This window comes from Martes martes (assembly GCF_963455335.1).
Source record: "Martes martes genome assembly, chromosome: 2".
Taxonomy (NCBI): Eukaryota; Metazoa; Chordata; class Mammalia; order Carnivora; family Mustelidae; genus Martes; species Martes martes.
The window spans coordinates 173,289,235-173,310,958 of record NC_137889.1 but is presented as its reverse complement, the minus strand read 5'-3'; the positions used below and the strand labels follow the sequence as shown (position 1 = coordinate 173,310,958).

At 42.7% G+C, this 21,724-nt stretch overlaps 1 protein-coding gene across 1 annotated transcript in view; it reads right to left on the bottom strand.

Moving 5' to 3' along the window:
- The window catches only part of LIMCH1 (LIM and calponin homology domains 1), a 326,880-nt gene that overhangs the window by 156,506 nt on the left and 148,650 nt on the right, over positions 1 to 21,724 (bottom strand). The window contains exon 3 of the mRNA XM_080797210.1: positions 15,996 to 16,065. Within this exon, the coding sequence (XP_080653336.1) occupies positions 15,996 to 16,065 (70 nt within the window). The remainder of the gene's footprint in view (positions 1 to 15,995; positions 16,066 to 21,724) is intronic.

Genomic DNA, 21,724 nt, shown 5'->3' with positions numbered 1-21,724 from the left:
GAATTACTGAACCCAAAAGACACGGTCAAAATCTCCAAAGTTCCCAAATTCATCCCAATAACCAATCCCCTCCCCCCCCCGTTCCCTGTCCTTCTCCAGTTCTTCCTCCTCTTCATATCTAGAACCACATCACAGGCAAAATTCTAGGCTCTTGACCTATATTAGCTAATTTAATCTCTATGAAAAGCATATAAGGTAGTGACTACATTATTCCCATTTGACAGACCAGGAAACAGAGGCCTCCAGGATTTCCCAACCCTGCCCAGCCAGGAGCACACAGCTCAACTGCAAATCCAGGATTTGAATTTCGGCCATCGGACTCCAAAATGCCAGCTCCTAATCACCACACCATACCGCCTCTTGAAAAACAGCTGTCGAGGAGACTAACCAAGGGCCGTGAGGAATTATACCCTGGCCATCCATTCAATAAAGCCTTTACTGAGTGCCTGTTATGTGCCAAATGCTGCAAACACCCCCCAACAACCATGAACACTGTTTCTATGTCACAGTCCTCATCCCCGCTGCTTTCCCCGTTGCCAACAGTACGCACACAGAATCTGCTAGCCTAGGACATTTAGGAAGAAGCTTTTCCTTCGCTTTATCTTTTTAAAATCCCTTACAGAAAACAGCCATCCCTTCTCTCAGCCTTCTGTGGAACTCTAGCAAGAGCCAGGGGCAAGATGCTGCAGCCTGGGATGGCATAGACCGAGATCTGAATGGAACTAAAGAAATGAAGAAAATGGTGTCTTGAAGTCCCTTGGCAACCTTGCCGGGCCCTGCTTCATGGTCAAAAAGGCAAGCCAGAGAGAAAGAGAGAGTGGTATATTCTGGCCCCTTCTTCCCACCCTCGGAGAGGTCTCCTGGGCTAACGGTGTGGGGGGGGCGGGCACACCTTCCACCAAAGGCGGGAGGCAGGGGGGGTGCACCCCAGGCGGAACCTCTGGATGAAACGCAGGCTGCGGACGCATGTGGCCTCTGTCTGGTCTGACCTTCACGTTATGCAGAACCCACCCAGGCAGCGCAAAACAATCCTCTTCTCCCCGGCGCTGCTGAATCAGCGACGCTGGGAACGACCCGAAGGGAGATTTCTGACTCCCGAGGCATTCGGTTTATTCAGCACCGTGAAGGAAATAGCAGCCGTTCAGTGAGGGAATAAAAATGAGGAGTTGGCTGAATAAAGGTGATAAAAATAGATTTTCCAACTCTACGAAGATGAATCATTTTGCCATGGGGATTCGCCAGGCTCTGTTTCAGCTTGGTTTTCAACCCGGCCTCATAAATTTGACGAAGGAAAATTTCCTTCCCCTAGATAACCAGTGCCATGGAGCCGTTAGCATTCAGACAGGTCCGGCAGGATTTTATTAGAGAATTGCCCAGAAATACCCTCCATTCCTTCCCCGGCCTGCAATAATACTGACTTTGAAGGACGAGGTTCCAGGAGGGCTAGATGGGGAGAAGCAGCCCTTGAGCCCAGACTCACTGCGTCTGTAGACCCCTTCCCCAATTTCCTGGATTCTCTCCCTCCTCATTTTAAGAAATGGAGATTTGTAGAACGCAAAGGGGTCGGTGGAAACAGGAACAGAATGTGAGATGGGGCTCAGGTGAAACCACACCTCCGACGTTGGCAGTCGTGTTCTCCCCACGACACCATGTGCTATGGGGGCCCAGAGGACTGCTGTTGGGATAAATCTTTAAGATGTAGCACAGTTGCTTTTCATTTGCAAAATCCTTGAAAATCCTCTTTCTTTTGACCAAACTATATGTCTATGTGTCTTCCATGGCACATCCCAAAAGACAAAAACAAAAACAAAACAGGCTTTCCTTAGAGGATAGAAAAGACTTCATTAAAAGCAACAGGTAGTACGAATTATCAGGGGACAAGGTGAACTCCAGAGAAAAGGAACTGTGATCGTATTTTAGCCACACCGCAAGTGTATAAAAGGAACTTTTTTTTTTTTAAACCGAGTGTTAACCTCTAAATAGCTTCTTTCCTTCCCTCATGGACACCCATAAACACATATAGGTGATGGGTCTTACTTACCCCCCCATGTCCTCCTGCTCTGCGTTAAACTCCAGCGTGCCCACACCGGGAGATGGGTGGGGCATCTCTTCGTGGTGCTCAGGACACAGCAGCTGCAACCTTCCCTCACATTCCCTCTCCCCAGCCCGTCCCCAGCACGGCAAACCCAGCTCTGCCCAGGAGCAGGCTGCGCAGCCTGAAATGCTGATGCAGTGAAAGGGAACTTACTGGAAGAGAGCGTGATTGCCACACCTATTGGGGAGGGAGGCGGGGAATTCTGCTCCCTCCGAGGAAGGGGAACAGAATCCCCAAGAGATGCAGAGGCCCGAATGCAATTCTGCTGGAGAACTTTGTGACAGCTGCTAGTGCACGGTGGGCACCTGATGCCATCGGTCAATGTGGTTGTGGGCAAAGGCGCTCAAGCAAGAGGACTTGAGGGATGAGAGTTCAAGTTCTAACTCTGAAACAAAGTAGCTATGTGACTGCCCCCCACCCCAACTCAAGTCACTGCCTTTCTGATTCCCTTTCTGAAATCCTAAAGCCCTCGCAATCATCGTGAGCATAATAAATAATAAACACAGATACAAGTCTATTGGAAACATACTATGTACCATCCAAACCATATTAGGCATTTTTTTCATATTAGGCATTTTATGTACATCGTCTCATTCAATCCCACGGTATGGAGAGGAGATTTATCAAATGCACTGTATAAATGAGGAAACTGGTAAACTCACTCCATGAATTCCCCACAAAAATAAAGACTCATCATATCCATTCAGTGCTTTGAATTTAAATGTAGGCATTGAATCTTTGTGCCTGAAGTCGAGATGACATCTGAGGTTGGAATTTCTGCACTGTTGGGTGATTAATGTGTTTACAGTTCTCCGCCGGTATGATTCCGAGATACTAGTATTTATGGTTATGACCGTTCATGCTACTGCAAAACCCATTTCCCACCTGTTGCTTTTTATTAAACCTCCCTAAAGGACATGAAATATTTCTTCATGCAAGTGTCTAAAAACGGGGATTCTGAAATACGTGAACAGAAACCTCGCGTGTGGATTTACCATTTGGAATTTTCAAATGCTATAAAATACAGCGTCTACAACCAATTTATCATTCATAAAAGCTTATTAGATTGATGCGCCAACTGCCGCCCCGTATCCTGCCAATTATTAGTACCGATACATCAAATGTTCGGCTGACGTTCAATATTTATTAATAACCTCTGTGTTTCTTTCCTAGCTTATCGTTTCCATGCATTATACTCTATTTTATCTTTGACTTCATTCTAGTTTTTAAGGGAACTTTTTATTTCAGTACAGTTTTTGGATTTACAGGAGACTGCAAAGACAGTACGGAGTGTCCCGGCATAGCCTGTAATCCGCATCTGACACGGCCGTGTGACACATTTATGACGGCTAATGAACAAACACTGGGATGCGACTCTTCACTAAACACCAGGTTTTTGTTTGGATTTCATTAGTTTTTCGCTAATGGGCTTTTTCTGTTCCACGATCCCACCCAGGACACCGCATTATTTTTACTTATCCTATCTCCTTAACTTCCTCTGGACTTTTCTCATTTTTTGATGGCCTTGACAGGAGCCATCCCCGGTCAGATATTTTGTACTTCATTCTGGGTTTGTCTGATATTTTTCTCACGGTCAGACAAAGGTGATGGGTTTCAGGGAGGAGGATCACAGAGGGGAAGAGGGGAAGTATCATTCCCATAAAACCCTATCAGTCATCCTTTTATTTTTTTAAATAAGTGCAGAACATATTTAAGTCCAATAAAAACTTGAAACCGAACAAAGTTAAATAGCAACAATTAATAAATTGACAATTATTTATCAAGTGATAAATAATCAACCAACTGACTCAGAAATATAATACTTCATACTGGGGAGAGAACAACACAGAGGGAAGCTAATTTTCATACCCACTGAGACGAGGGGAGACCCAAGATTCTAGCAGGAAACCAGCTAATTACAAGAGAGGTGTCTAGCAAGTTCTTTTGAAGTGCTTGCCAAGACAAACTTCCTACAAAAACAATCTCAGATTATGGCACATTATAAGAGAAGTACTAGATGAGCCTAGCACGGTTTGACCCTTTCATACAATGCTTGCAGAGATGAGGTGAAATTTCTCCTGTTGTCAAGCAACAGAACCCCTACAACCCCACCTTCAGAGTACAAGCTAAAACTTGGTTCCAAAAAACAGAAGTAAAACTTAGGCTGAAATATGTATTTCCTGCTATTATATATATTTTTTCCTCACAGTTCCTAATTGAAGGTCTGTTCCTGAGGGGAAAAGAGTGAGGAACTGATGTCATGTCACAAACTACTAAACGCCGTCCAATGAATGATAAGGGAGAACAAGTGGTTTCTTTCTTCAAAGAATAGTTTTTTGGTTTTCCCCAAACCCCCCCGCCAGGGACAGGAAGGGGAAAAAAAACTCGAAAAAAAGTTTTATAACACTGCTATATATAACCCTCCACCTCGGCACAGACACAAAATAATTATGGAAACAAGCTTGGAAAAATAATTTCTGGTGCATGAAGAGGATTTTAGCTAGCTGGTCTAGGCATTCATAACACATATGAGTAATTAAAGTGCTTGGCTGGCTTATTTGCTGTTACGGGTTGACGAGTATAGCCCCCCTGCCCTATTTATTTATTTATTTATTTATTAAAAAGATTTTATTTATTTGACAGACAGAGATCACAAGTAGGCAGAGAGGCAGACAGAGAGAGAGAGGGAGAAGCAGGCTCCCCACTGAGCAGAGAGCCCGATGGGGGGCTCGATCCCAGGACCCGGAGATAATGACCTAAGCCAAAGGCAGAGGCTTTAACCCACTGAGCCACCCAGGTACCCCCCCCTCCGCCCCATTTATATATTGAAGTCAGAACTCCCGTAACTCAGAAATGTGACAACATGGGGCAACAGGGTACTTAAAAAGGTAATTACCATTAGAGTGGGCCCTAATCCAATATAATCCGTGTCCGTCTAAGAAGAGATTAGGGCACAGACATGCACACGCACACAGCAGAGACCAATATAAAGATGGCTGTGGGCAAGCTAAGGGGAGAGGCCTCAGAAGAAACCAACCCTACCCTCATCTTGATCTTAGACTTCCAGCCTTCAGAACTGTGAGAAAGTTCATTTCTGTTACTTCAGCCCCCCAGGCGGGGATCTTCTGTCATGGCGACCCTAGAAAACTAACCTGCCTACCTAGTACTAAGAGGGAAGTCTCAGGGAATATGAGAAGCTAGCAGCTACGAGATTGGTGGGATATTGTATTTCAATTAATTGTCAGTTATTTGGAGATCTTCCTAAGCCACGATCTGTCATGATTTTCCTATCTAAGTGCAATTGCTAATGGCTCCTCCTGTGGTCTCCAGCTAATTTCAACACCTCTCCTTCCTCCTCACTATTTTTGCCAACATAGCTCACACACTCCGAAGATAAGACTTTAATTTGGGAGGGAAAAGCTTCAAAGCTTGTGGTTTTAGGAAAAGAAATAACTTGTCTCACATAATCTTAAGCATAAGGATTTAACTTCAAAATAATCCATTCATTAACCTCATCCAATTTTTTTATAACTTTTTCCTTGAGTTCCAAACCAACATTTCCAGTAGTCTGCCAGACATCTGCACATGAATGAATACCTCTTAGATAGAGCCAACGCAAAATGTCCAAAAGAGAATTCATCTTTTCTCTTGGAAACCACTTTTCATCCCCTGCTCCCATGATTCCTATTAATGGCATAGTTATCCTCTAGGTTGTTTGAGTCCAAAATGTAGATGTCATTTTCCTCAGATTATTTATCCTATTTTGTCAGTTCTACAATGTACATTTTTTTTTAACCTCTGAGATAAATACACATCTTTCCGTCGCTGGTGTCTTACTGACGTGCCATAAATTAATTGACAGCTTTTTTTCAATTAGTCATATTTCACAAAAACGGTGTGTCCTGTAATTGATGACAAATTATATTCAGGGAAAAACACAGAAACATAAATCCTGTCTCCTCACCTCCACTCCCACTGCTTCTACCAAGATTTAGGAGCTTGTCATTTCTCACTTGGACTACTTGTGTCCTAACTGACTTTTGCTGCTGGTCTCTTTCCACAGTCTGCTTTTCACACAGTTGTCTGGGACATGGGATTCCTTTGTTTTCAATGGCTCTTACTCATAGAAAACGTGTCCAAACACCCCCAGGTGGCGTGTCTGGTCTCAGCTTACTGTCCCTTGTCCACTTTCCACAGCACTGATTTCTCTCAGGGGCCCTAAGACCCCAGCTGCGGCCACATGCAAATACTAGCCCGCCCAGACAAGACCCAGGCTCTTGTGGCTTCAGTCCATTCTCCTTCCATCCCCGGAAGCTAGAATGTGCTTCTCCCAACTCATCACTCTTCACTATTAGTAGATGCCCATTTCAGACAGATCCCACAACTTCCCAAGTTCTTAATCTCAAATATGTACTTTTTCTTGTCCCTCCCTGCATATTCTCTTTCATTAACATTTCAAGTTCTACCTTTATTGGACCGTATGGGTATATTTGTCTCTCAGAAGGTGACCTCCTGAAAGGAAGGAATTATGTCTTGAGTCACAAGTAGATTTTCAGTTGGGAAGCAAGAGAGAACATGTCATTTCTCTTTAGTGTATCTGGGCAGAGGGAAACTGGAAGACAGAGCTGAAGTGTCATGCAAGAGAGGTGGTCCAAGGAAAACCGTGTTATCTTTAAAGTCCTATAAGAGATGCATTTTCAGGAAAATAAGCGATCTTTGGCCTGATTTCTCAAATAGACTAACATAACCATTTCACTCACAGCGGCAGGCAGCTTCTAAATAGCTCCCAGGAACCCTTCCTCCTGGTCACCCTACAGGTCCTTGTGCGATCTGCTCTGGAGGGTGGGCTGACTAGGGATTTGCTTTTATTTTATCTTATTTTTGTGACTTGCTTTTAATTAAGACAATATGGCAGAGGTGATGAAACGTTATTTCTAAGATAAGGTTAAAAAGGACTGTAACTTCCATCTTCTTTGTTCTCTCTCTCTTTCCGGTTCTTCTTGCTTGCTCACTCTGGTGAAATGAGCTGCCACATTATAAGATGTTTTATGTGAACAGGCTCACATGGCAAGGGACGGAAGACGGCTTTGGCCAACATCGTGCAAGGAACTGAATCCTGCCAATACCCGCGTGAGTGAGCTTAGAAGCAGATCCTTCCCTTGTCAAGTCCTGACATGACATCGGCCAGCTTCTTGACTGTCGCCTTCTGAGAGACGCTGAACCAGGGACCCAGCTAACCCATGCCCAGAGTCTTGACCCACAGGAAGTATGAGACAATAAATGTTGTTTTAAGTCACTAAGTCTTGGGGTAATCCGTTAATAAGATAATCTGTTAATAATAATGGATGGGAAGAAGAAAGAACGAACGAACAACCCTCCATTCAGTCTTCCCAAGTGCTCCAAACAGATGTACAAGGGAGCCAACTTATTGGTCTGATCCCATCACATCAGTAGGCATCAGAATTCTTTCATTCTGTCCAACTCACCGGAGAATGGCTCTCATCAATGGTCACACTTTCACCTGGTATTCACTATGTGGCCAAGTCTTTTGGTTTAAGTAACCAATTACCTGTAGTCCTGGTTCCTAAGAGCAATATATTCAGTGGAAAATAAACCTAGAATGTCACCTTAGCTCAGGGAAAGCCTTAAATGCCTTTCTGAGGTATTTGGATTGTACTCCATATGCAGTGGGCAGCCAGAGAAAGTTATTCGAGAAAATAATGGACATGAGACCATCGGTACTCTTAGAAGCTACCGGTGAAAGCTGTTAAAACTAGCAGCACACAAGCCATACTGACTTGGGGGGCATCAAATGAACTAAGCACCGCCTAGGTTCACATTCTACCACTTGACTGAAGGCAGGATCGAGCACCAAAGACTTTGCATGTTTTGTTGTTGTTTTTCCCTGCAGTCTTTGCTCAGTTGTGTCCAAACCTACTAAAATGCTAACCACCATCCCTACCTCTGCCCAGCCTTGGCACCACACTCAAAAGGAGTGAATTGAGCATTCCTTCTGTGTGTGGTATGAGAACACGACCGAGGTTTCTCTCACTGTGCCAGGGATGAGGATAAAGGAAAGTGTGTCATTAAACTCAATTTTGGCTGAGATTCTTCAAGAGGTCTATTCATTTCTCTCTGTGAAAATACCTCCTGCACACAGAACATCACTCAGCTGCCAGTTTTCACTTGTCCCTCAAAGACGAGCAAGACCACCTCCAGAGACCCCTCATCACGACCATGCCACTACCGCAAAGACCAGGGGAAGGCGGGAAAACACGCTGAGAGGGAGGACTCCTAGTCTCTCCCCCTCCCCTGGCCATGAAGGAGAATTCTGTGTCGCCTACCTCCCGAGTCTTTGTTACCCAGAATCAGAACCATGTGTGAAGGGGGAATTGAAAGGAGCTGAGTGTAGCGGACTGCTTTGCACCAGAAAAGGCTGAGGGTGAGCAGAGACAGAGAAAAGGATCAGAAGCAAGACAGACGAGACCTAGTCCGGTGTGAGTCTGCACGATTTTAGGAAGTTGGAGGTGGGGAGAGATTTGAAGTGAGCTGGCAAGTGTAAGATTTGTGTGTGTATATGTGGGTGTGTCAAGAGAGAAACTCTAACAGAAAGAGAGGAGGGCATTTTAGAAAGTTCTGCTGCATGTTATAAACGGGACCACTCATAACATTCTTTTGAAAGACTTCGGTAAAGATTTCTAATCTATTATTTTATCATTTGTTGAACGGTTGCCCTGTGGACTATGGGGCTTGAGGTGTGGTCGCATGGAGACTGATTTTAAATTTTACCCATTAAAAACAGGCCACCACCTCCATTTGGCAAAGTTAATAAACCTTAAGTGAGACGGATGAGAGGTTGTCTTCTCAAAACATATGAGACCTCCTTAGAGGTTGACACCTCCGGAAATAGATATTCAGGAGTGTTGAGGTCCAATGACATAGTAAAAGGCCTAAAGGACATAGCGTAACACAGTAGAAAGGGCACAGTCTCTGGAGTTGGGCAAACCAGCGTCCAAATCTCAATTCTGCCTCTTGTTTACTGGGAAGCTGGTAACTTACACCTTTGCACCTTTGTTTCCTGAGATATGTAAGGATAGAGCAATAACTACATCGCAGGGCAATTGTAAAGATTAAGGATAAGCCAGCACTGTACCTGGTCCGTGCTAGGCATTTACTCTATGATGGTTATTATTATGGTCATTTACACCTCTGGCGCCTCTCTTTGCATGCTCTGCCTCCCTCCTGGCCTCAAACTGTAACTTCGACTAGAAGAGAAACAGAGGCTGAGAAGAGAACTTGGACGGGCTTCTTCTGAGGACACCTATAAGCCAGCCTCTTGAAGGGAAGGGAAACGCTCGAGAAATTCTAAAGGCAGTTGTAGAATAAAAACCTAAAACATCAGACACTGCTGGAGATGAGCTAAGGCACACAGGAGCTAACCTCCAGGTAGGATTTGCAGAAAACCAGTCCTTGGCAGACAGATACCCAAAACACCTGGGCCTCACATCTATGGTGTTGTCATCTTCCTAAAATGATGACGTTTGTGTAAGGGCTTTTCACAACTGCTACTCAGTTTTCAACAGCTTCGTGTGTTTACTTTTTGTCCAGAACAATATTTTTAAGCTTCTCATAATATGGAAATCTCTACAGCCTTTTCATCTCTTCCCCTGCTCTGACCTCCCTCAGATGATGAAACTATCAGTTTCATAAAATAAAGCAGATACCCTTTGAAAGCTTCCTAAAGTCCACGGAGTTTATGGAAACTTACATTTTTTTATCCATTTCAGGAAGCTCAGCTCTAAGTATATTTGCAATCTTATCTTTGGATTAAGGAAAAATACATCCTTTTTCTAAAAAACAAGTTTTTGAGTGGGTTAGGCTAACTAAATGGTAGGATAATTCTACTAGTTCCATTTTCTGCTAAACCTTACTGAACTTCAGCTAGAGTCAGATCTCTAGCATTCATAAGGCAAAGAGTTGTTCCAAGAAGTGAAGCCTTTCACAGAGCTTGGGAAGATATTTAGAAGGTAGGGGCCAAAAGATGGCGGGGGCAGGGGAGAGATGAACTAAAAAAGCAAGTCTTTGCTTTCCCCTTTCACAAGAGGGGAAATAATCTGTCATTTACATGTAACCCATTTTCAACTGGAAGTATTTACGAATAATAACACAACCAAGGAGGAAGGTGGCCTGGGCTCTGGACCCATCTCGGCATTTACTCGTTGTGTGATCTTGGGCAAAGAGTTCCCCTTTATAGACCCGTATGTCCTCATCCGTAACCCAAATATTTCCAAGATGCCCCTCCAGCTGTAAAATTCTCTTTTTCACAAATCGCTTTCATCCTCATGGATTCACAGGCAAGATCAGGCAAATTATTTCATGATAGCTCTACAAAGGTTCAGCACCCGAGGACAGAATCCCCAAATATCATCTCTTTCCCATTACACTTCATACACGCATGTACACACACACACACACACACACACACAATGGCCATTACAATTAAAATCCGTGCAAGAGAAAGCTTCCTCCCTAAGTTCCTACTGTTAGCAAGGATTTCATACATTTGTGTCTCTTCCACAAAGTCTGTTTCTGGGATGAAAGAGAATTTCGCACAATCTCTAATGACCATTAAATTGCATTCGGGGATGTGGCTTGATTGTGCAATCCTGACACACTGGCAGATTAAAGGGCAGCATTTTTCAACGTCTTTGGTATGCCAAGACCTAAATTTGAGGTCTTTGTCTCTGGCAATAGCTCACTGTATCACCAACACCTAAAAAAGAATGCGAGCATCTGCAGGCGGTCACCATGCGGCTGCATATGTCAGCAATCGTTACAGAAGAAACCCAGACCCGGATCCAGGGTCTTTGCATCCTTGCCAGGAAATCATTTTCAACTACTTTGTTTTAACACCTTCACCCCTGAATTCTTTGTAACCACAGCTCAACTCAGGGGCTGAACTACACCTATTCATGCCTTTGTAAATCTACACGTGGTTATCATTTGGGGTTGCTCTGTGAAAACACACTTTTCTATTTATCTTCAAGTCAAGCAGCTGGGCCATCTTAATGGATTCTTCTCAACACCAGGCCATTAAGACACACAGGCATGGGTTCCAGGCATGAAAACCCTCCTGGCCACGCTTCTTAGGTCTCCGTGGCCCCTGCTACTGAGGACTTCTTGATCGCTAGATGGTCAAGGACCTGTCAACCCCCTGACAAGAGTTCAAGCCAGACTAGAGGTCTGTGGGTAGCACCTGAGGGGCTCTGTCTGCTCTTTCCTGACTGTCACAAATAAAAGAGGAAGAAAATGTCATGTGAAGAATGTGCTCACATAAAAGACTGCTTCTCAGGGGCGCCTGGGTGGCTCAGTGGGTTAAGCCGCTGCCTTCGGCTCGGGTCGTGATCTCAGGATCCTGGGATCGAGCCCTGCATCAGGCTCTCTGCTCAGCAGGGAGCCTGCTTCCCTCTCTCTCTTTCTCTCTCTCTGCCTACTTGTGATCCCTCTCTGTCAAATAAATAAATAAGACTGCATCTCTGCTGACCCAAGATGGTCAAATCTACTGCTTACTCAAGGTCGCCCACCCTAGCCCCTCGAGAAAAGAGAAGTAATGTCGTTTAATCTCCAACTCTTTATATTGCAAATTTTTAAGCCTACAGAGAAGTTGCAAGAACAGTACCATGAAAACTCTAGACCCTTTCTCTAAAGCCAACATTTTGCCACATTTCCCTCCCTCTCTGTCTCTCTCTCTCACTCTCTCCAGTGTTTGTGTATACAAAATTATACACTGCAGACACGGACTTCTATTTGCTGAACAGTCTTTGACTATGTAGTTTTCAGATGCAGGAAGTTCAAGACTGAGAAAATACTATTATCTAATATTCAATCTACGTCAAATTCCTCCAGTTGTCCCCAAAATGTCTTTCACAGGTGCTCCTTCTCAATCAAGGATCACCTGTCTTTTGGCATATCGCCTTAGTCTGTTACAGTCTTTCATCTGTAACCATATTTTGAGCCTTTTGGGGAGGGAAGGTGTCTCCATGGTATGTCCTCTCATACTGGACTTCTCTGATTATTCCCTCAGAGTTGGATTCAGGCCAAGTATTTTGGCGGACATTCTATCAAGGTGATGCTGTGACTTCTTAGTGCATCACCAGGACACCTTTCGTTGTTTGTACCCACCATACATATTGGTAACTTTGATCATGGCCAATTAACTGTTTAAAGCTACAATGTCTTAACATGAATATTAAACCATTTACATACCTTCTATTTCAAATTGTTAACAAAGTTTTTCAAAATCTTACTCCCCAAAGCATATTTCAAAAGAGTTATCTTTTATCTCTCTAATATATTCCATTTTTCCTAAACTAAGAAATGCTGTTATTCTATAATAAAAGGTCATATGCACCATAAACATTAAAGGCTTCCCAAAGGAAGTGGTTTTTCACTGGGTCTTGATAAATAAATGGGATTGTGTTGAGAATCCAGGGGGAAAGCATTATTTTCACATGAAGTATCATGAGCAAAGGCATTGTACATGAGAGTAAATAATGTCTGAGGAACTGTGAGTTGTCTGTAATAATCCAGGCAAGAGAGGAGGCCTCCTCTAGGCCTTGTCCAGGGGCCAAGGAGATGCAGACAAGCAGAAAGATGAGGGAAAGCTGCCAGATTCTCTGAGAACTGAACTTGGGCAACTGTAGGTCTGTGATGCCTTTATTGGCACCGCGAAATCAGTGGGTAGGAGTGGTCATTTAAGTCTAATTTGAATATGTTACGCCATGGTGCTGGTAGGACATTGAGGTGGAGCTGTCCAGTAAACAGAACAAGAGGTCCAGAGTTCAGGAGAAAAAAATGTGGTGAGCAAGGATGATTTGGGTCAGTGCTATGAAAAGTGGGAATCATGGAGACAGACAAGAACATGCATGCAGAAAGAAATCAAACAGATCTGTTGTTTTCTTCAGAAAGAACCTAGAAGAACATTAACAGAATGGGGGGATGGAGGAGAGAAGGGTGGCAGTTTTGTTTCTCGCCAGGAACCCAACTACTGTACGAGTTTTGGGCAATGCTGTTTTGAAGGTAATTGTAGGAGAGGAAACACATCTGACCAGATTTGTAGTATCAGGAATCATTAATGAATGGGTAGCAATTAATTACATTTAGATAAGTATTTTCAGGAGGACTAAGGATAACTCTGTTGTGTGTGTTTCCAACACCATCATGCAATTTACTCAGTTCTGACACTCTGTACCTGGAGATCGTGTCAGATCCCACAGATTAAGGGCTCAGTACCGTAAGACTTGCTCCCCTCCCCACTTCACATAACAATCCCAAAGCCAAGTTGTCTCCTGTGTTTCTGACCAATGAGCTATAAATCTGAGGTTTCCATGACCCCCTCCTTGGGCTTGGTTAATTTGCTAGAGTGGCTCACAGAACTCAGAAAAACATGGACTGATATTTACCAGTTTACTATAAAGGATATTATAAAGGATACAGATGAATAGCCACATGGAAAAGTACGTGATAGGGCAAGACATGTGGGAAAGGGCAGAGAATTTCCACACTTTCTGGGCCTGCCACTCTCCCCAAATCTCCCTGGGTTCACCAACCAGGAAGCTCTCCAGACCCCGCCCTTTTGGGTTTTTATGGAGGCTCCACTGGCCACTGGCATCGGAACTCAACTTCCAGCCCTCTCCCTTCACTGAGGTTTGGGGTGGGGCTGAAAGTTCCAACCCTCCAATCACCTGGTTGGGTTCCCCTGGCAACCATCCTCCACCCCCCCACGTTGGGGCTTTCCAGAAGTCACCTGCCTCATTAACATAAAGTCAGGTGTGGTTGAAAGGGGCTTGTTGTGAATAACAAGACACTCCTTCAAACTTTACAGGACTAGCGCTATTTCAAGAACCAATGACAAAAGACCAAATATTACTACAAAGATGTCCCCAAGGCTCTTACTGCTTAGGAAATTCCAAGGGTTTAAGGAGCTCTGTGCTAAAATGGACAAAGACCAAATATGTTTCTTATTACAAACGACCACAATAACAAACTGGTAAAAAAAAAGATATAAGTGATAAAGAATGAAGATAAGTGAGGAAGTGTTATTTGGAAAAGGGCAAGAAAGAGGAAAAATGATGGAAAAGACAAAGTGGAAAGGAAACTCAAGTGGAAAGGAGAAGAGGAAAAATAAAAGTCAAGGACAGCAGTGGGAGGAAAGCAACCAGGGCCCCTTGTTTTCTTGAATCAAATTCCTGCCTGCTCTAAAGTGGAGGCAATATGTGAAGAATAACATTTGATCCATGACAAGAAATGCTATAAAGATCAACGTACATGTCCTAAACCTGTAATTTTGCTAGAATTATTTATGATTCACGTTTGAATTAAAGTTTCAAAACCCTTTTCTCCTTTTCTGGACTCTGGGCTAGTGCTTCGGTTTATACGGATTTTACTGAGACCTCCCTTGACTTCATGCTGTGCATTTTATTCCTATAACATAAAATCCCAGAGTTCCAAGGTCAGGAGATGCCACGGACTTGAGGCCAAACAGATATCTGTCAGCATTATTAAGACTGTGACCTTAACATTTGGAAGAAATGGACTTCATAAAAATTCTAAAATAATATATACACACATTACTATATGTAATACATAATACAGATATAGAGATTATTTATTTTATAAAATATTCAAATCCATTCCTTCCAAATTTATCTACTGTCTATCCATCTGTTAACTCACCTGGCTACCTGATTCCAACAAACAACATTAGAAAGATTTTTTAAAGCGTAATTACCAGTTTACCTACTGACCAGTATGGGAAATAAAATGCATTCACAGAAATAGCAATTCTTATGATTTAAAAAAAATCCACTTCGTTCAACTTGCTGAAACCACAAACCTTATTACCAAAACCCTTACGGTTCACAAACACAATCTCTTTTTGAGGGGGGAGGGAGGTAACTCTAATTTTAATTAGTCATCCTGATACGGCTAAGAAACTTTCTGACAACCCTCAGTAAGGTCTGTGTAGGAGCCTGCCTAAATTCTTGACATTTTTCTCATTGTTTTCTGCCAAACCACATGCAGAGAAGAGGGTCGCACTGGAAACAGTCAGTGAGTCCTTACTGGGCCACATACATCCTTAGCATTTTGTGCACATGTGTATGTGTGCATGTTCCTTCCGGAACTAAGCTATGTTTGTCTTCTTCATCTTCCACTTTCCCCCTTTTCACCTAAAAGGCAACATCAACTAAACAATTAACACGAGTCGCCAGGAATTATATATCAATGCATTAAAAACTTCAGCTTCTGACCACATGTGACCCCATGAGTTTTGTCTATTTAAACGGATAGGTTCAGGAGGGCAAGGGCTTTTCTGAGACAAGTCTCCAGATGACATAAGGATCACCTTAGCACGCATTATGTCTTTAGAAGAGATTTGGTCTCCAAATGTGGTATTTAAACACAAGTAGATTTTAAGGCCAAAACCAGCAATTTATGATGGAAGTCCTGCTTGTAAATCATGAAATTCTCCTTCTCTACCTCCCCTCCCCTTCCTTCCAGGGGAATGCAGTACAAAACGAAATGAGAAAACCATAATTACAATCACATTCCTCCCCTGGGGTCAACCTAATTATCAGCCTCTCACCCCAAAACAAATTCACCTCTTGAAGAATGACGGTCCTTATCACTCATGGGAAGAATACAAACAAAGATTAAGATGCCATTTAGGCATAACTGCGATCTTTCATTTTTAAGTGACCTCTCAGTTTAATGGATTCAATGTATCCTCATTCAAGTGTAACATATATTGCAGGGGAGAACTATAATAAATGGCACTGTCATGACCCTTAGGTTAGAGCTAAGGAATATTGGAAAATAAATCTCAATTCTGGATACTCACCAATCCCGCAATGGGGGTAGGCAATCTATTGATCTTTTTAACAAGTCCTGGCTTTATAGCATTCAGCAACCTGTCATGAAAAAGGCAGAATGTCAAGTGAGGCATAAAGCAAGACGGATCACGCAAATCACCTTTATCCGAGGCTACGGCTAAATTGCTGAATAGGAAAAGCAGTGAATTTAAAGCACGCAGTAAATCGCAGTAATCGATGAGCCTTCATGCATACAAGTGGAGAACTTTGCCAACATCAAGTTTGTCTATAGCAGGTGAAGTTTGAGAACTGAGGAATGCTGGGAGAGATGGGATGCAGATGGGAAGGTGCACCAAGGGAAAGGACACGGATATGAACGGGATGGAGGTCGGGAGGGAACTGTCTAGGACTGGAGCCAGCTATTATTACCACAGACAAGGCCTGTTCCCAATTCTCCTGGCCAAGGCAGGGATCTCTCCAGGAATGCATTAAGTTCAGAGACCAACATCTGTCTTTGCAAATAATTTGCCAAGACTAATTCCACCTCCAGACCCCTTTTGCTCATTGAGAGTGGCTTGTTAAATGTGGGCGATCTTCACTTAAGAAAGGGAAGAGAATGGTTAGTGGGAGGTTAACCAATCATGGCTTAAAGACTCTAAATAAGGCTCACCACAATTCCCTGGGTACAGAAGATATGTGAGCAAAACATCTTGGGGGTCAAGGCTGAAATCACATAAAAATGGTAATATAAGCAAAGGAATGTAAAAAAAAAAAAAAAAAACCAAAAACAACAACAACAAAAAAAAAACCAAACCAACTCTAACTCCCTGTCTTCAGGAAATAGTTCAGAGCGAAAAGAACCAAGGAAGGCAATCTGTAAAAGGAAAATAGGGCTGGCATCAGGGTGACGTGGTGGAATGTTGCATTTGCGAACTAGGTTATTCAGAAAGGAATAATGGAAGGCAGGGAGCTGCAGAAGGGAAGTGTTTATCCCCACCTTCAGGAATTAGAGGGAGGCCATCGGGTAACTTATCTCAGGATTGCAGCGCAAAGAGAAAACTAAGGCAGGCATTTATCACAACTCGGGGTCCAGCAAACTAGGAACCATGGGCCAAATATGGCCCAGTGCCTGTTTTTGTAAATAAAGTTTTACTGGAGGCCAGCCATAGCCATTCATTTATGTACTATCTACTGCTGCTTCTGTGACAGCAGAGTTGAGTTACTATGACAGAGAACATATGGCCCACAACGCATACAATTTTTACTATTTGGCTCTTTACAGAGTAAGTTTGCCAACTTCTGTTGTGATTCACAGAGACCAGAATGATAGAAAATTCTGAAGAACCTATGCTTGATAGATCTCTACAAATCAGTAACAAAAGAGTCATTGAAACAGGTTGGTAATCAGTCTTGAATTCAGCTTCTGTTTGACTTTGACACACTGTATTCATGAACTGAGAACCATCCGCCCACTGCTCACGACAGCCGGGATCCTGGTTTCACATCAAGCATCAGTCCGTCTGTTCTGGGTAACTTTCACTGCAATTCCAGCACGCTCCCACCAACAGGCACCGCTAGAGGAGACACGTGCTTTTCGCCCAGTGACAGCCAAGATGGCACTCTTCTCATGAGCCCGCTTAGTTTTAAGCAGGAACCTAATCTTTTTTAAAAAGCGCTTCTTTATGACTTATTTTGGAATTACTGGTTTTTCAAGTCGGAAGACAACTTGTTCTCTCCTCATTTTACAGCTTAGAAAATTGAAGCCTGATGATGATGAATGAGTAACTTCTCCAGAGCTGATGAGTGGCATAATCAGGCCCAGAATCCAAGTTTCCTGGATCAGCACATTCTCGTGCACAGTGTTAATGTTCCGTATCTCGTGCTTTAAAATAAGCAGATAGATATGATGTCTCCAAAGTGAAGTTTTTTAATATATGAACACCTAGGATATGTTACTTTTTTCACTAGTTCTTAACAGTGTCATGTTTACCTGGATTTTAAAATAGTATCTGTGCACAGTATTGGTAATTCAAAAGGATTCAAAAGACAAAAGTCTCACCATAACCCCAGACCCCCAGGGTCCCAGACTATCCCCTGAAGGTGACCTTAAAGACCTTTCAAAGAAAATATATAGAGATACATATATTTTTTTTTTAAAAGGACAGATGTAGAATAAGTAAGCACTGTCTTCCACCTTGTTTTACCACTTACCAATAGTACTTGGAGGGAGAACAATGTGCCTTGGAGCATAGGCCTTATGGATACATGTGGACCTACATCCTTTTTCACCACTGTGGACCGCTGACTGGATGTGGATCTGGCAGGGACTGAGAGCATTGGCTCTGGAGTCCAACTGACCGAATCCAAAGCCCAGCTCTGCCATTCCCTGGGGCTATTACTTAGGGCAAGTCCCTTAACTTCAGCCTTGACTGTAATATAGAAATACAATAGTACCAATTGCATAGGGGTCACTGACGCCTAAATGGGACAAAATACGTAAGGAGTTAGCACAGAGCCTGGTGCATAGTAAGGTCTCTATCAATGTTGCTCTATGTTTGTCTGTAAGTATTTATTTTATACTCATTCAATTCATTGCATTTTAGATCAACTACTTACTCTAATACTTTTCAATATTCTAATGAAATAAAATACCACTGCTACCAGATCCCTAAGCTTTGTTGCTAATTAGCCAAAGCAGAAAGAATAACAAATACCCTATTAAAGAATTTATAAACTGAAAATCCTTCTTTAAAAGGCATCTTTGGGGGCGCCTGGGTGGCTCAGTGGGTTAAAGCCTCTGCCTTTGACTCAGGTCATGATCCCAGGGTCCTGGGATCAAGCCCCGCGTCTGGCTCCCTGCTCAGCAGGGGGCCTGCTTCCCTTCCTCTCTCTGCCTACCTCTCTGCCTACTTGCGATCTCTGTCTGTCAAATAAATAAGCAAAATCTTTAAAAGGCACCTTTGTATTAATAAGTTTAGTAGCAATGCACCATCAACTCCTCTTTTATTCAGGTTCAGATTTTTTTAATAGATTTTATTATAGCCGTCCTTTCCCGAATTATATGGCAGAAATCTTTCCTGTCACACGATGTTCTTCAAGAACAACTACGAGATGCTGGACCTTAACCACAAAAGAGCCACAAAAAAACTCTGTCATAATGTTTAACCACAAATTAAAAAATAAAAAGTCAAAGTGCTCTTAAATAATTGGAATGCTTTCAAGATCAAGGCAGCTGTGTTTTGGGTTTTTTTTTTTTTTTTTTGTATAAACATTGGTCTAGTACCGTACGCAGTTTACAGTACACAACAATAAAAGATTACACAGAATTGACATTGCAGGAGTGCCCAACACCTGCCTGTCTTGTATTTTGCATTAAACCTAGGACGTTTCTTGCACACATTAGGAGACAGATGAGAAGTTCAAAAAATACAGCAATGGGTAAGAGTTAAGGATATTCACCTGCAATTTCACTAACAACCCCTATCGCCTACCTATGTAAATTAAATATAAATATTTTCAATAAATAGTTCTTGACAACAGGCTTTAAAGCGATGATTATGGGGCGCCCGGGTGGCTCAGTGGGTTAAAGCCTCTGCCTTCAGCTCAGGTCATTATCTCAGGATCCTGGAATCGAGCCCCACATGGGACTCTCTGCTCAGCAGGGAGCCTGCCTCCCCCTCTCTCTCTGCCTGCCTCTCTGCCTCCTTGTGATCTCCATCTGTCAAATAAATAAATAAAATCTTTAAAAAAAAAGTGATGATTATATTTTATATACATGAACCCTCTGAGATCCACTGTCTCCAACTATTCTGTCCTGTAGAGACAGGTCATGTATTCATTCCACCATTTTTGTAGAAGAAAAGACAGCCCCAGACAGATGGGAAGACCTCCCTCAGAGACATGCACAGCTGGTTCGCACCACAGCCAAGACAGCCTTCATGTCTTAGGCCAGCCATTTTATATGGAAACTTTGTGCTTTGGAAAGTCCTGCTTCAGTATGTGCCATCAAAGTACAACTCGACACTCACACATACACAAAGAACAAACCTTTAACATTTAATGAAGAGGAAGGTGTAGTGAATTTGGAATAAGTAATCTAGGTTTTAAGAGCTAAACTCTACACTCATTAGTCACAGGCCACTAGAAGTCCCTTGAGCAGAGTGTTAGTTTTCCCTTAATGGGGATTTTGAAAACCTCACCTTCCATCCAGGATTGTGGTGAAGAGCCAATGGGACAATGTGCATTGCAAGCATTTGGTAAATGGAAATTTATATACTCATACCCACGTGGTCTACTACACACACCCTTTTTTGCTAAGTAAGTTCAGGTCATTTTATTTTTATTTTTAAAATTTTTTAAAGATTTTATTTATTTATTTGACAGACAGAAATCACAAGTAGGCAGAGAGGCAGGCAGAGAGAGAGGGGGAAGAAGGCTCTTCGCTGAGCAGAGAGCCCCATGTGGGGCCCAATCCCAGGACCCACCCTGGGATCATGACCTGAGCTGAAGGCAGAGGCTTTAACCCACTGAGCCACCCAGGCGCCCCAGTTCAGATCATTTTAGTTTCAAGTTTTCCATTAGCCAGCTGGCGAAGACTAAGGTAAGTTTTCCTTATTTTCTTTTTCTGGCCACCTTGGACAAAAATCTCACATTAATGAATCAAGTCAGCAAATGCATATAGCTTGCCTAAATCTATGTGTGATAAGAAATGACTAGAAACAGGAAGACAAGTCATGATTTGGGATAATCCTCAATTATGAAAAAGTTAATGACATTAAAGGCAAGCACAAATACATGTGTTTCTTATATGACAGAAATTAAATGGTGTCTACTAAACTCATATTCTAAATCTGAAACACACCGTGACCTGTATCAAGGAAGGCTATTGCACATGTTCCTTCACATACTCCACAAATATTTATGGAGCATGCATGATGTTCTGGCCTGAAGCTGGGTACAGGGATACAAAGGAAGATAAGATAGAGCCCAGGTTGCTCCCTCATGGCGCATGCTCACTAACAGATTTAAAACCCACAGGAAGACATGAACTGTGCACATCTGTGGCTCATTGTCACACCACGTAGTGCACGGGCCATCCTGAGTTTCTGAGAAGTTGAATTAAAGACATGCTCGGCACAAATTCTATTGAATACAGTTCTTAAAAGATTAAAGATTTGATTCCTTAAATAAACAATTGTTGAGACAGCTAGGGAATGAGACTGATGTTCTGATTAGACCACAGGCTGCATTCATTAACTCTCTGTTAATACCTAATATCCAACCGTTGGGAACCTCTCAACCATTGTTTAACGGTCATAAAACACAAATGAAGAAATCTGTCTCTATCTGCGACTAAAAAGAAAAATCTCAAATCTCTATTCTGGGATGGAGAGTTTCTGGTTCATTCTGATTCTTCCAGCCACTAAGATAATAGTTCTGCAAGGGTCTTAACACCAAGAATACAGGTATAAAGGTCACATTACAAGACCATCCAGACATCAGGAACTAAACCAATGAGAAGTGTGCCATTGAACTGTGACATAAACATTAAAGGCAAAGTTTTAAAAGGATTGAAAAATTCAGCTTACTCTACGAGTCGCTCGATTCATGAATTCAAGTCTCATAATGATCCTAGGGTTTAGGGGAGACCAGAGGAGATAATCTAGACCTTGCGCACAGGGTTGGGAAGTTCATGTTTAATCTCATGGGAAATCACTTTATTCTTTATAAGAGATTACATCACCGTCTCATTACCTTG